Raw genomic sequence first — 15,619 nt, forward strand, 5'->3', positions numbered from 1 at the left:
GGCTGAGAAATGGCGCTTTTCGCGTCATTGAAACGCGACTTTGGCGCGAAAGTCGCGTACCGCATGGCCGACAAGCACAGGGGTCGGATCGGGTTTCATGAGACGCCGACTTAGCCAAAAGTCGGCGACTTTTGAAAATGATCGACCCGTTTCGCTCAACCCTAATGACTACAATCAACATTGCCAAGACACTTCATCGTGATCATCGCACAATCAAGAAGTATGTAGCTGATTCCCAGCACACACGTGTGCGTGCTGATAAGGAAAGATTGAGGACCCTTTCCAACAGGCAATTGCATAAGGTTAAAAGAGCAGCTGCAAAAATGCCTTGTCATAGCAGCAGACAAGTTTTTGAAGCTGCTGGTGCCTCCAACGTCCCCAGAACAACAAGATGCAGGGTCCTTCAGAGGTTTGCAGCTGTGCGTAAGCCATCCTGTCGACCACCTCTATCCACTGCACACAAGCAGTGGGCCAAACAATACATGAAGACTGACTTCCAAACTGTTTTGTTCACCGATGAGTGCCGTACAACGCTCGATGGTCCAGATGGATGGAGTGGAGGATGGCTGGTTGATGGACACCCCATGAAAACACGGCTAAGGCGCCAACAAGAAGGAGGTGGAGTAATGTTTTGGGCTGGAACCATGGGGAGAGAGATTGTCGGCCCCTTTATGATCCCTGAAGGGGTAAAGATGAACTCCATAATCTATGTGGAGTTTCTAAAACAACACTTCCTGCCATGGTTCAAGAGGAAGAACCGTGCTTTCCGCAGCAAGATCATTTTCATGCATGATAATGCACCGTCTCATGCTGCAAAAAACACATCTGCATCTCTGGCTGCTATGGGCATAAAAGAGGACAAACTTATGGTGTGGGCACCATCTTCCCCTGACCTCAACCCCATTGAGAACCTCTGGAGCATCATCAAAAGGAGTGTCTATGATGGCGGGAGGCAGTTCACATCTAAGCAACAGCTCTGGGAGGGTATTCTGTCCACATGCAAAACAAGTGAAGCAGAAACCATCCACAAACTGACAAATTCAATGAACATGAGAGAGTTCAGAAGCTTCTTTCCAACAAGGGGTCCTATGTGCAAATGTAACATCACCTAGAATAAAGTTTTCACTTGAAAACTGTTTGATTTCATTTTGTAATAAGCTAATAATGCTTATAACTTCACAACTGACCATGTTTTTGTTCAAAATAAAAAAAAGGTTGAAAACTGTGCTGTGCATAATAATTTGGAACATGCATTTTGAGTGTTTATTTTTTTTAAAAAGATACTGTTTTCATAGGCAGTTTGTTCCAAAACATTGCAATTATACTAGAATAGTAGATGACTGGAAAATAACAATGACTGCAATTCAGATAGGTAATTTAGAGAAAATATGAGGAAATATTATTTGCATAATAATTTGGAACACAGTGTATTGTTCTTATCAGTGCCCAGTATCAGCCATGTGTGTTCGTGCATTGTGCATATCTAACCAAGTAGGGCTGATTTACTAAACCTGTCTAACTTTTAGCCTGCTCAAACTTGGACTAGACAGTGTTAAAGGGATTTACCAGTACTGTAGTAATGAAGAGCTATCTATATCACAGCAGTGGAGGTCCAACACCCAACTGTCATTGTAGGAAAGTTATGGTCAGTACTCTGGGAGAATGGTGGTGCTCTCAGTGATAGGTTGGATATCCAGATAGTAACCACCATTTATTGATGTGCCAGCAAGCCACGTTCAGGGGTACGACAATTCAATTGCAAAAGTGGACCTTGGTCACGGACTGTTAAGAGAAGCATAGCGGACCTCTATGGACAGTGTGTTAAAAGCCTCTCACAGAGCACTTCCTAAGCTGATACTAACAGGCCTTGATCAAGGTGTGGATGAACCGAGAAACACTAGCCATCTTGTATAATACCCCTAAGCGAACATGACCCACTGACACAACAATACGTATAACTTCCTTTCCAATTGTGGTGGTCTTTCCTACATCAATTTCATAGTAGTGTAAAATATGTTACATTTCTTAAAGTGTCTTTTCCTACTTGATAAATTTGGTGCATCTTTACATTGTCTAGTCTAAATTTGCATCATCTACTGGTTTACTTATTTTGGTCCACTAAGTGTTGGCACAAGAGATTGCAATTTAGGCCATGTTCTTTTCCAACCATTTTCTGATATGCCATGTCACCTTGTCGAGCATGACAAAAATATGTCTAAAGGACACAATAAATGTAGGACAATCCATGAAAGACATTTTTGGCGTAAATTAAAACAGAATTCTGGAAGCTTAATATATCATCACCAGTGTTTTAACCCCTTCACGCCGCAGCCCTTTTTCGTTTTTGTGTTTCTGTCTTTCGCTCCCCTTCTACCCAGAGCCATAATGTTTTTATTTTTCCGTCAATATGGGCATTTGAGGGCTTGTTTTTTGCGGGATAAGTTGTACTTTTGAATGATACCATGGGTTTTACCATGTCATGTACCTGAAAATGGGAAAAAATGCCAAGTGCAGTGAAATTACAAAGAAAGTGGAATTCCACAACTGTTTTTTCGATTTTTTTTTTAATTAGTTCACCAAATGTTAAAACTGACCTGATAATATGATGCTTCAGGTCATTACGGGTTCGTAGATAACAAACATGTATAGGTTTCTTTTTATTTAAATGGTGAAAAAAAAATCCAAAGTTTATTAAAAAAAATTGCAACACCTGTAGCGTTTCCATTTTTTGTGATTTGTGGCTGGGTGAGGGCTTATTTTTAGCATGCCGAGCTCACGTTTTTAATGATACCATTTTGGTGTGGATACAGTTTTTTGATTGCCCCTTATTGCATTTTAATGCGATGTTGCTGCGACCAAAAAAAGTAATTCTGGCTTTTTGACTTTTTTTTGCTACACTGTTTACTGTTTACTTGATCGGGCGATTATGAACGCAAGGATACTAAATATGTGATTTTTTTTATTATTGTTTTATTATGAATGGGGGAATGGGGGGTGATTTGAACTTTTCTATTTTTTTATTTATTTAATATTTCTAAAAACATTTTTTTTTACTTTTTGCATGCTACTGTAGTTTCCATGGGAGATTAGAAGCTGCTGTTGTCCGATCGACTATGCTACACACAGGCGATGATCAGATCGCCTGTGTGTAGCAGAAATGCTCACTTGCTATGAGCGCCGACCGCTGGGTGGCTCATAGCAATCCGCCACTGACAACCATAGGGGTCTTCTGCAGACCCTGGGTTGCCATGCCAACTCATGTTGCTATTATAAACACTAAGGACATACAAGTTGTTTGTCCTGTATTTTGTTGCAAATGTATAGACATCGGCCTTCCTAAATGCCTGAAGCAAATCTGCTTTGGCTTAACCATAGCTTTTTAAATTCACAAAAAATGCCACATTCTTTTAAACAGTTATGGTGTATTTTACAAAAAGAAGCATCAAAGCAACTCGCTAACACACCATCAAGCAGCCAAATCAATCACTATCAGGTACCAATATGCAAACATGTGGGATCAGACTCTGTTTCTTTAACTGTGCAAAAGGTGAAATGTTTTCAGTTTCAAAATAGATTATTGAAATGAAACAAATGCATGGTAAATAGTGTTAAAGGGTACAAATAAAGCCCCCACATGTAGATACCTGACCGTTTACTATCAATGGGATCAAAACAGGATTTTAGGTGATAAGTTGTAATCAAAAAGTTAATATTACGTTCACATGAACATAAAATAGTACAATCTTCACTAACGAATAACATATAGAAAAAAACAAATGGCAAAATATTTGCAACAAGAGTATTCTTTTTAAATAATATTGTGAAAGGACAAAGGAAAAGTTTGACTCTACAGAGCTTGATTATAAAACAAGCACTATTCCGGAAGAAGCTGAATAGGTAGTACGAAAGATCCCTGATGTCGGCAAGAGTAAGGCCGGGGTCACACTCAGCGTAGGGAAATACGGTCCGTATTTTACATGCGTAATACACAGAAATGTTCCCAAAATAGTGATCCGTATGTCATCCGTAGGCAGGGTGTGGCAGCGTATTTTGCACATGTAAAGCTCCGTATGTAATCCGTATGGCATCCGTGAGACACATATATATATATTTATATTTAATACAGCGCTAGATAGCAGAAAAGCCGGTAATTCAATTGCCGGCTTTTGCTATCTCCTTCCCAAACCCGACATGATATGAGACATGGTTTACATACAGTAAACCATTTCATATCCCTTTTTTTTTTTGCATACTCCTCACTACTAAAGTTAGTAGTGTGTGTGTGCAAAATTTTGGGGCTCTAGCTGTTAAAATAAAGGGTTAATTCGCGGAAAAAAATGGCGTGGGCTCCCGCGCAATTTTCTCCGCCAGAGTGGGAAAGCCAGTGACTGAGGGCAGATATTAATAGCCAGGAGAGGGTCCATGGTTATTGCCCCCCCCCCCCGGCTAAAAACATCTGCCCCCAAGACACTCTGGCGGGAGCCCACGCCAATTTTTTCTGTGATTTAATCCTTTATTTAAACAGCTAGAGCCCCCAAATTTAACACACATACACTACTAACATTAGTAAAGAGGAATATGTAAAAAAAGAAGGGATATGAGATGGTTTACTGTATGTAATCCATGTCTCATATCCTGTCGGGTTTGTGAAGGAGATAGCAAAAGCTGGGAATTGAATTACTGGCTTTTAAGCTATCTTGCGCTGTATTAAACATAAATAAATATATATATGTGTGTCTCAATGACATATATATATATATATATATATACTGTGATATATGTGATGGTGTAGTGACCCCTGTGGCAGCTAGGGGGCGCTCTGTGCGCTCTGCGAGATATGCATGGAGGCGTATCTGTTGTGGTGATATTCGTGGTGAACCTGTGATCGGCAGTGTTGTGAATGGCCGATATGTGTCGCAGAGGGAGTCTGCGTAGTAAGTCTGATGTTTTGTGTTTATGCTGGGACCTGTAGTCCCTCAAGAGTTTCTGTAATGTGTATAGTTAAGTTTGGGTGACTTACTAGGCTAGTCATGAGAGACGGGAGGGTCAGACTAGCCACACATCCACACACACATCCAGGGGTGTGGTTTCAGGTATATAATGTGACCAGGATGTGGGTCACATGGGAGGCGTGTCCGGCAGGTCCTGTGTGGTTCCTGTGTGGAACCTGTGTATGGACCTGACCGGTGAAGGTGCTGGATTGGCCTGGGAATGACCAGGGTCCTGCAAGCACCTGGGAACGGTGCGGGATTGTCCTAGGAATGACTAGGGTCCCGGGGACTGTCCTAGGAATGACTAGGGTCCCGTATGGTGCTGGATTGGCCTAGGAATGACTAGGGTCCGGAGAGCACCTAAGACCGTGAGACTTTGCTTCGGGTGGCCTGGGTATTGGATGTGCCTGGCTGCGGAAGGACGTCCTGAAGAATACCCGGACTAGGCCACCGGCGTGATCCTGGTAACCTGAGGTAACGGGTGGAGGACGGGGTCCAGGACCTAAGCTGACAGGTGGAGGACGGGGTCCAGGACCTAAGCTGACAGGTGGAGGACGGGGTCCAGGACCTGTTGTGACAGGTGGAGGACGGGGTCCAGGACCTAAGCTGAAAGGTGGAGGACGGGGTCCAGGACCTAAGCTGACAGGTGGAGGACGGGGTCCAGGACCTGTGGTAACGAGGTGAGGACCAGCATCTGCGGAGCCAGAGACTGTTCCTGTGTGGGGAAGCTGCAGTCCTTCGGTGAGGTCCGGACTGACTACTGTGTGCCGGACAGGCAAGTTGGGGACCCCCGTTAGGCAGCTTACCCAGAAGCGTGTTAACAGAGTGTGGGGAAGCTGGAGTCCTTCGGTGAGATCTGGACTGACTACTGTGTATTGACCAGGCGAGTTGGTGATCCCCGTTAGGCAGCTTACCCAAAGGCTGTTGGAAGAGTCGGCAAGGTGGAGCAGGAGCTCCCGTCAGGTACCAAAGAGACTGTTGGTGCCTGTTGTATTCTATGTAATGAACTGTGCTTAACCCGGTTTATGTGGCTTAATAAACCGTATGGACTGCTTTCTTTTATAAACCCGTGCTGTGTGCTTAAATATCGCGGTCAAGCGAGTGTCCCCCAACACTCTCAGTAAGAGATACCTTACAATACCTATACTATGTGTAGACATTTATTCTATCCTATTCTAACAGGTCAGTGTGATTTTACTGTAAACCGCACTGAATTATCGGCTTTTCTATAGAACACCGCCGCGTATTTCTCGCAAGTCACACGCATGATCCGTGTGTAATCCGTATTTTTCTCGCCCCCATAGACTTTCATTGGCATATTTTTTGCGCAATACGCTGACAAACTTAGCATGCAGCGATTGTCTACGGCCGTACAAGACCGTAAAATACTGATGCGTAAAATACGCCAGATAGGAGCTGGGCCATAGAGAATCATTGTACGTGTGCAATGCGTATTTTCTGCGCCTCTCATACGTCCGTAAAACACGCCAGTGTGACCCCGGCCTAACACTGATTTTTTTTTACTCAACATAATCCTATTGTCATATGGTTTTGTCCAAGGATTCAGGCACCTCCAAAGTCAAGCAGTCCATGCCTTTTTCCCATACGATGTGGCTCCATTGACAGGGCTTGTGATGACTTTCCTTATCTTCAAGGTCTTCAATCAAACGAAGGGCAAAGAAGAGCCATGGACTGCTTGACTTGTCACTGTAGCGCCTCCACCTTGCTACTGGAATCAGCCTATAATATGGACGAACATTAAAACTCAGTTTTAGCAAAATGACATATCGATAAAGGCTACTAAGAATGCCTCTTGAGATTGCAGGAAGAGAACTACTATTAGGTAGTGGTGGCATTTTGGGGGGGAGGGTTGGCAAAAATCTTCTTATATGTTGCCTTTAAACATTTTGCTTTGAATTTTGTAATGGCCATGTAAGGGATCTCACAGGAAAAAGCGGGCATCGACTTCGCTCTCCTCGGGGGAGGGGAGAGAAGGACCAGGCAGGGATCGGCTCTCTGGCACCACCACTTGCCTCAGGTCAGTCAGGGAATTGCGCTGAGGGCAAATAGTCGCCGTAAAGGCTTCCCTTATAGGTACGAATTAGTGATGCGCTCCCAGTGAGGGGGGATATATATCACCAGTCCAGCCTGGGGATATATATATCTAAACCTCCCGGCCTTCACTGCCAGAGTTCCTTACTAAAACAGTATGGTATTCTGCCACTATTTCTTCATTTAAAATAAGCCTCATCCGACAGCAGGCTTATATTGGGTCAGGAACCAACCCTGCGGTAGCGTATAATATAACCAACAGAGCGTGCGGACGTAGGGATTCGTGGATCGAGATAAAAGAGCAGCCTAAGATTAATTTTATATTTAATCGCCGAGGAGGTGCATTAGATAATACAACTATACATACAAGAGCAAATATATACAGTCAGGAGTGTAGTATAAGGATAGGGTATAGATAAGTTGCCATTACCGTGATATGTAGCATGTGACCACAGGGAGGCGCTGATGGATCACAGGTCCAAATCTTAGTTACAAGCTTTCTGGGCTGCGTCAGCAAAGTATCCTCCGGCCATTAGAAAAACCCAGTCCAAAATGAGGGGCTGCCTCATATCTCCTAGGCTGCTACCTCACACATCTACTCCCACCCCTGGGTGGTGCAGCCTCTTTCATTCCATGTCTGAGAATATGATTGTCTGCCTAGAACTGTGGCTAGCCCATAACTTTGAGCCCGAAGCTCTGAATGGATTGATTGTACCGCCACTGGATTCTGCTGGATTTTATCTGTGCATAGAGACTAAATATGCTAGCTATGCTTTTTAGCTCCATAATTCAGAGTGCTACAGGTGGCTAAATAATATGGGCATGTGGGGAAAGGAACGCCGATTCGGAATATGTGCTCGGCTCATCAAAGAGATATTGCATTCTGATATAATAGGTCATTTTCCAGATTCCATACCTCAAAGCCTTGCTGTGCCATGTGCTTGGTCACAAAAAGAGGTTCAGGTTGTTATAGCTGCAGAAGATTTTGCACCCTTGTGTTAACAGCTTCAAAAGAGCTTGTCCTTGCAATGGATTCTCACTTGTCCCTCATGCCGTAATTAGGACAAAATTATATCAATTAAGGTGGAGCACTGTGGAAAATGAATTTGTTTTGAGTCAATCTCATTCTCTCAAGCTGAACTATGGCACTCCATGAGTATTTCAAGCTATTATTTTGTTGCTTCCAAGGTGATGTCCCAGGATGAGGAGCTAAAGAGCAGCCTTACATACAAATATATTATTCATGAAGACCTTTTACCGATGATTGGTAACAATAATGTTCTACTGGAGGAGATGGATTCTTATGAATGGGCACTTAAAAGCTGGTCCCAATGTTCCAAAGCATGTGGAGGAGGTAAGCAAAATTTTTATGTTTCAATTTTCTATAAACTTATTACATTTATTTGTATTTCCAAGCACAAGATTTCTGCAATCCTTATTCAACAGAATTGGAAGCATGGGTGAGCACAATTTGGGCTTATTTTCAATTAGATGTTTTAAAATTGGTGGAATCACTGTGAATGGTTGCACGGACTAGAACTGGAGAATAATGGCCAAAAAAACAGTAATAGAAAAGCAACATCATATGACACTGTAAAAACACTTTAATTCTTGTAACGTTGCCATCACACCTAACAGGTATCCAGTACACAAAGTATGGATGTCGGAGAAAGAGTGACAGCAGGATGGTTCAACGTACCCTATGTGACAACAACAAAAAGCCAAAGCCTATACGTAAACGGTGTAACTTGCACGAATGCTCCCAGCCAGGGTATGAACAAGTTAGTAATTTGATTTTAGAAGTATTGTTGTCATTGATATCATCATTTAGCCCATAACAATGTAAGCATGGGTTCACGACATTGAAGATTTTAGTACAGTGGTTTAAGCTCAACTTTGAAGCTCAACCATAGGCCAACCTCTATAGAGGACAAAGACTATGTACTATGTGGTATCAGCTCTAGCTTACAAACATGGTATAGAGTAAAATACAGATGTGGATTTTTTCCTATGATGGATGTTGATTAGATAAAAAAAAAATTTTTGGGGGGGGATATTTTATTTTATGATGGAATACATAAATCACTGGTTTTATCCATTACTTACCAGGAGGTGGATAATTTCTTCTTTCTTCACACAGAGCAAAATACCCCATAAAGCACATGTGCAGGACATGACAAAACAAAGAACTATTTTGCCATTTTGTCCACCCTCAGTCTAGCATTTACTATCTGAGATAAAAGGTTTTATATCTTATTAGTTTGGACTAGTACACATATAATGATAGCAAATGTTATTTTATTTTCTACATTACAAGAGAAAGGGGGTGATTTAAACTTTTATATTTGCAGTTTTTTATATTTTTTAACAATTTTTATTGTTTTTGAAAATATTACTTAAATCTGTGATTACTTGATCACTTATATCATACACAGCAATACTGTCGTATAATTACCGGTTTATTATGAAGTCCAGTCACCAGCTGTTTATTATGAAGTCCACTAGGCCTCCGGCTGAAATGGAGATCGAATGGGCCCCTGCGATCACATTGCTGGGTATCCAATATACCCTCTGTTCCTAACCTAACTGCAACTGTCATCTAAGAGGTTGAACTGCTAGCTACTATTGTCGCAGATATACTCGGGTGCTGTATGAGCGGTTGAGCCTGCTCATAGAATGATGGTGCACTACACATACTGCAGGAGTCGCCAATGAGTTAAAAATAATAAAATGTTAATGTCTTACATGTAAATGTAGGTGACTAATTGTTACATAATTACGCTATATATAGTGTTGAGCGATACTTTCCGATATCGGAAAGTATCGGTATCGGAAAGTATCGGCCGATACCGTCAAAATATCGGATCTAATCCGATACCGATACCCGATCCCAATGCAAGTCAATGGGACGAAAATATCGGAATTAAAATAAACCCTTTATAAACTTGTAGGTTCATTCTACATGAAGGAAAACAACTAAGAATAATGTAGGATGTATTGGGGGACGTGGCGGAGACATTAAAGGCACAGAGGTTTAGCCCAATGTAATAGAATAGCAGGATTTTGGTTTTTTTTATGACGTTCGGCGTTAGAAAGATTTTGACTATGTTAATTTTTTTTTTATTTTGTCAGATATTGATGTTTCACTACTTCCACGCCCTTCACCTTCTTTTTTACTTCTCCCACACTTTCTTCTTCATTATCCTCATCATCAGCTTCTTTGACATCAACTTCTTCACCTTATTCATCTTCTTCTTCATCTTCTACCTATTATTTTTTTTGTTACATACATTGTTCATATTCTTTTTATTTTACTATTATCTTCTTCATATTCAACTTCTTCATCATATTCTTATTTGTGACAGGCATTCCCGTAGTTGTTATCTATAAAAGTTTGAAGATTACACCTTCCGTTCTGCCTGTCACAAAACAGTTACATTTGTCCGCGTTCAGTTTGGCCTGCAGCATCAGGCTTTATCCAGGGGCACCACGAGGAGGAACGGACTCACCCCCATACACTGCTTAGTCTTCTTCTGCTTATAATTTAGATAATATTTTTTGCTCTGATATTTAGTGTTATGCTTAATGTTCTTCTGCTCTTTGTTCTGCAGCCTCTTGTTCTTCTGCTTCTCGGTCTTCCAGGTCGTCGTCGTCTCCAGGGTCGTCGTCTCCGGGGTCGTCGTCATCGGGGTGGTCTTCAGGGTCGTCGTCTCCGGGGTCGTCGTCATCGGGGTGGTCTTCAGGGTCATCGTCTCCAGGGTCGTCGTCATCACGGTGGTTGTCGTCTCTGGTGTCGTCGTCATCTTAGGGGTGGTCTTCCGGGTCATCGTGATTAGTCTCTTGAACTTGGAAATGTAGCAGAAGGTACAAGAAGGCTGAGAAAATGCCGAGAACCAGCTGATGGAACTGGAACTCGGATGGCTACCCGAACGTCCAAGAGCCAATGGAACTACCGAGGACCAGCTGACGTTACTGGAACCCGGTTACTAAGCAGGAGGTACCCGTGCTTGAAAGCACTACCAAGGACCACCTGACGTTGGTGGAACTCGGATACCCAGAGGGAGGCACCTAAGCCAAAGGCTCTGCCCGGAACCAGCTGACGGTACTGGAACCAGGATGGGGAGCAGAAGGTACAAGAGCAAAAGACAGTGCCGAGAACCAGCTGACGGTGCTGGAACCCGGATGGGTAGCCGAAGGTCCAAGAGCCAATGGAACTACCGAGGACCAGCTGACGTTACTGGAACCTGGGTACTAAGCAGGAGGTACCCGTGCCTGAAAGCACTACCAAGGACCACCTGACGTTGGTGGAACTCGGATACCCAGAGGGAGGCACCTAAGCCAAAGGCTCTGCCCGGAACCAGCTGACGGTACTGGAACCAGGATGGGGAGCAGAAGGTACAAGAGCAAGTGTCTGCGTGGCTTTTGCAGGACACGATGCCGGCTGCACAGCAGGGGAACAGCTGGCGGTGCTGAACCCCACTGACACATTGGCTGGTGTTTTTCTCTGTGCAGCTAGCAGTACCGGGCCCCAACTGGCGGTGTTAGAGCCCGGGGTCAGCAGGAGGAGGAGATGGAGCAGAGTGTAGGCCGAAGCCTGCACTGGCGGCAGCTTTGGGTCTGTTGTGCCTGCGTGGCTGTTGCAGGACACGTTGCCGGCTGCACAGCAGGGGAACAGCTGGCGGTGCTGAACCCCACTGACACATTGGCTGGTGTTTGGCTCTGTGCAGCTAGCAGTACCGGGCCCCAACTGGCGGTGTTGGAGCCCGGGCTCTGCAGGGGGAGCAGAGTGTAGGCCGAAGCCTACTTGAACCAATTTCAAAGGTAACCTTTAACCCCCCCTCAGGGGTTACAAAGTAGAAGAGCCACAGCTTATGCAGCAGTAGTGCTGCACAAGTCAAAGGTTGCTCTTTTAATTTTGCTCCTTGCACACGCTGAATGAAACACGTATAACATTTAGCCCTTTATACAGTCAAACTGTGTTGGAGGCGCGAGTTCCCTTTGTAATGAGACGCAGCACAGATGTCAAGAATCCCACCTTGGTGCTGGGTGCAGCCTCCTGAGCGTTGTTATTTGCTGTACAGGAGTCTGCGCTGTCGTGTTATCCCCTGGCCTAGCGCTGTTAGCGCTGCCCATCTTCTGACCTCATTTAATGTCGGCCGCTGCGGTTCGCGATGACCATGAATCCCAGCCCCGCGGTGTCTTAACATTGTTAAAACACTGCGGGGCTGTGATTCATGGCCTGGCGCAGCACATATGTTCGCCTCTCGCACTCGGGTCCTTACACCCGCTGCAGACTGTGCGGCGTCAGCTGATCCCTTATCGCATGCCACGGCCATGAAGCCGCACAGTCCGAAGAAGGCGGAAGGAGATGAGGGACAGGCGAAGAAATGCACCGTTCATGCCCGTCAATCACACCCTCGCAGTCCCAATAAATAAGACACCGAGGGGCGTTGTGTGGGTCAGGGCGGCCGCAGAGGCGCAGGCAGCCAAACAATGATGCCAGAAGACGGGCAGCGCTACCAAGGGGGTTGCAGCGTGTCATTACAAAGGAAAGTCACACCTCCGGGACGGTTAAATGGTCACGCAGAGGACACATTTTAGACGTGTTTTCAGTTCCACATGTGCGAGGAGAATACGTTTATGAGCCACCTTGCACACATGCAGCATTACCGCTGTACAAGGTGGCCTTAAAAACGTACAAACGCCTGGGGGAGGGGGGACAGGTTCCCTTCAATTTCAGTTCTTGTGTCTGCGTGGCTTTTGCAGGACACGATGCCGGCTGCACAGCAGGGGAACAGCTGGCGGTGCTGAACCCCACTGACACATTGGCTGGTGTTTTTCTCTGTGCAGCTAGCAGTACCGGGCCCCAACTGGCGGTGTTAGAGCCCGGGGTCAGCAGGAGGAGGAGATGGAGCAGAGTGTAGGCCGAAGCCTGCACTGGCGGCAGCTTTGGGTCTGTTGTGCCTGCGTGGCTGTTGCAGGACACGTTGCCGGCTGCACAGCAGGGGAACAGCTGGCGGTGCTGAACCCCACTGACACATTGGCTGGTGTTTGGCTCTGTGCAGCTAGCAGTACCGGGCCCCAACTGGCGGTGTTGGAGCCCGGGCTCTGCAGGGGGAGCAGAGTGTAGGCCGAAGCCTACTTGAACCAATTTCAAAGGTAACCTTTAACCCCCCCTCAGGGGTTACAAAGTAGAAGAGCCACAGCTTATGCAGCAGTAGTGCTGCACAAGTCAAAGGTTGCTCTTTTAATTTTGCTCCTTGCACACGCTGAATGAAACACGTATAACATTTAGCCCTTTATACAGTCAAACTGTGTTGGAGGCGCGAGTTCCCTTTGTAATGAGACGCAGCACAGATGTCAAGAATCCCACCTTGGTGCTGGGTGCAGCCTCCTGAGCGTTGTTATTTGCTGTACAGGAGTCTGCGCTGTCGTGTTATCCCCTGGCCTAGCGCTGTTAGCGCTGCCCATCTTCTGACCTCATTTAATGTCGGCCGCTGCGGTTCGCGATGACCATGAATCCCAGCCCCGCGGTGTCTTAACATTGTTAAAACACTGCGGGGCTGTGATTCATGGCCTGGCGCAGCACATATGTTCGCCTCTCGCACTCGGGTCCTTACACCCGCTGCAGACTGTGCGGCGTCAGCTGATCCCTTATCGCATGCCACGGCCATGAAGCCGCACAGTCCGAAGAAGGCGGAAGGAGATGAGGGACAGGCGAAGAAATGCACCGTTCATGCCCGTCAATCACACCCTCGCAGTCCCAATAAATAAGACACCGAGGGGCGTTGTGTGGGTCAGGGCGGCCGCAGAGGCGCAGGCAGCCAAACAATGATGCCAGAAGACGGGCAGCGCTACCAAGGGGGTTGCAGCGTGTCATTACAAAGGAAAGTCACACCTCCGGGACGGTTAAATGGTCACGCAGAGGACACATTTTAGACGTGTTTTCAGTTCCACATGTGCGAGGAGAATACGTTTATGAGCCACCTTGCACACATGCAGCATTACCGCTGTACAAGGTGGCCTTAAAAACGTACAAACGCCTGGGGGAGGGGGGACAGGTTCCCTTCAATTTCAGTTCTTGTGTCTGCGTGGCTTTTGCAGGACACGATGCCGGCTGCACAGCAGGGGAACAGCTGGCGGTGCTGAACCCCACTGACACATTGGCTGGTGTTTTTCTCTGTGCAGCTAGCAGTACCGGGCCCCAACTGGCGGTGTTAGAGCCCGGGGTCAGCAGGAGGAGGAGATGGAGCAGAGTGTAGGCCGAAGCCTGCACTGGCGGCAGCTTTGGGTCTGTTGTGCCTGCGTGGCTGTTGCAGGACACGTTGCCGGCTGCACAGCAGGGGAACAGCTGGCGGTGCTGAACCCCACTGACACATTGGCTGGTGTTTGGCTCTGTGCAGCTAGCAGTACCGGGCCCCAACTGGCGGTGTTGGAGCCCGGGCTCTGCAGGGGGAGCAGAGTGTAGGCCGAAGCCTACTTGAACCAATTTCAAAGGTAACCTTTAACCCCCCCTCAGGGGTTACAAAGTAGAAGAGCCACAGCTTATGCAGCAGTAGTGCTGCACAAGTCAAAGGTTGCTCTTTTAATTTTGCTCCTTGCACACGCTGAATGAAACACGTATAACATTTAGCCCTTTATACAGTCAAACTGTGTTGGAGGCGCGAGTTCCCTTTGTAATGAGACGCAGCACAGATGTCAAGAATCCCACCTTGGTGCTGGGTGCAGCCTCCTGAGCGTTGTTATTTGCTGTACAGGAGTCTGCGCTGTCGTGTTATCCCCTGGCCTAGCGCTGTTAGCGCTGCCCATCTTCTGACCTCATTTAATGTCGGCCGCTGCGGTTCGCGATGACCATGAATCCCAGCCCCGCGGTGTCTTAACATTGTTAAAACACTGCGGGGCTGTGATTCATGGCCTGGCGCAGCACATATGTTCGCCTCTCGCACTCGGGTCCTTACACCCGCTGCAGACTGTGCGGCGTCAGCTGATCCCTTATCGCATGCCACGGCCATGAAGCCGCACAGTCCGAAGAAGGCGGAAGGAGATGAGGGACAGGCGAAGAAATGCACCGTTCATGCCCGTCAATCACACCCTCGCAGTCCCAATAAATAAGACACCGAGGGGCGTTGTGTGGGTCAGGGCGGCCGCAGAGGCGCAGGCAGCCAAACAATGATGCCAGAAGACGGGCAGCGCTACCAAGGGGGTTGCAGCGTGTCATTACAAAGGAAAGTCACACCTCCGGGACGGTTAAATGGTCACGCAGAGGACACATTTTAGACGTGTTTTCAGTTCCACATGTGCGAGGAGAATACGTTTATGAGCCACCTTGCACACATGCAGCATTACCGCTGTACAAGGTGGCCTTAAAAACGTACAAACGCCTGGGGGAGGGGGGACAGGTTCCCTTCAATTTCAGTTCTTGTGTCTGCGTGGCTGTTGCAGGACACGATGCCGGCTGCACAGCAGGGGAACAGCTGGCGGTGCTGAACCCCACTGACACATTGGCTGGTGTTTTTCTCTGTGCAGCTAGCAGTACCGGGCCCCAACTGGCGGTGTTAGAGCCCGGGGTCAGCAGG

The 15,619-nt window shown here is 46.4% G+C and overlaps 1 protein-coding gene across 1 annotated transcript in view; it reads left to right on the forward strand.

Annotated features, from left to right (window-relative positions):
* ADAMTS14 (ADAM metallopeptidase with thrombospondin type 1 motif 14) overlaps nt 1–15,619 on the forward strand; it is a 266,445-nt gene that overhangs the window by 201,730 nt on the left and 49,096 nt on the right. The window contains exons 17-18 of the mRNA XM_077259155.1: nt 8,232–8,397; nt 8,682–8,814. Of these exons, the coding sequence (XP_077115270.1) occupies nt 8,232–8,397; nt 8,682–8,814 (299 nt within the window). The remainder of the gene's footprint in view (nt 1–8,231; nt 8,398–8,681; nt 8,815–15,619) is intronic.

Source organism: Ranitomeya variabilis, chromosome 4 (assembly GCF_051348905.1).
Source record: "Ranitomeya variabilis isolate aRanVar5 chromosome 4, aRanVar5.hap1, whole genome shotgun sequence".
NCBI lineage: Eukaryota > Metazoa > Chordata > Amphibia > Anura > Dendrobatidae > Ranitomeya > Ranitomeya variabilis.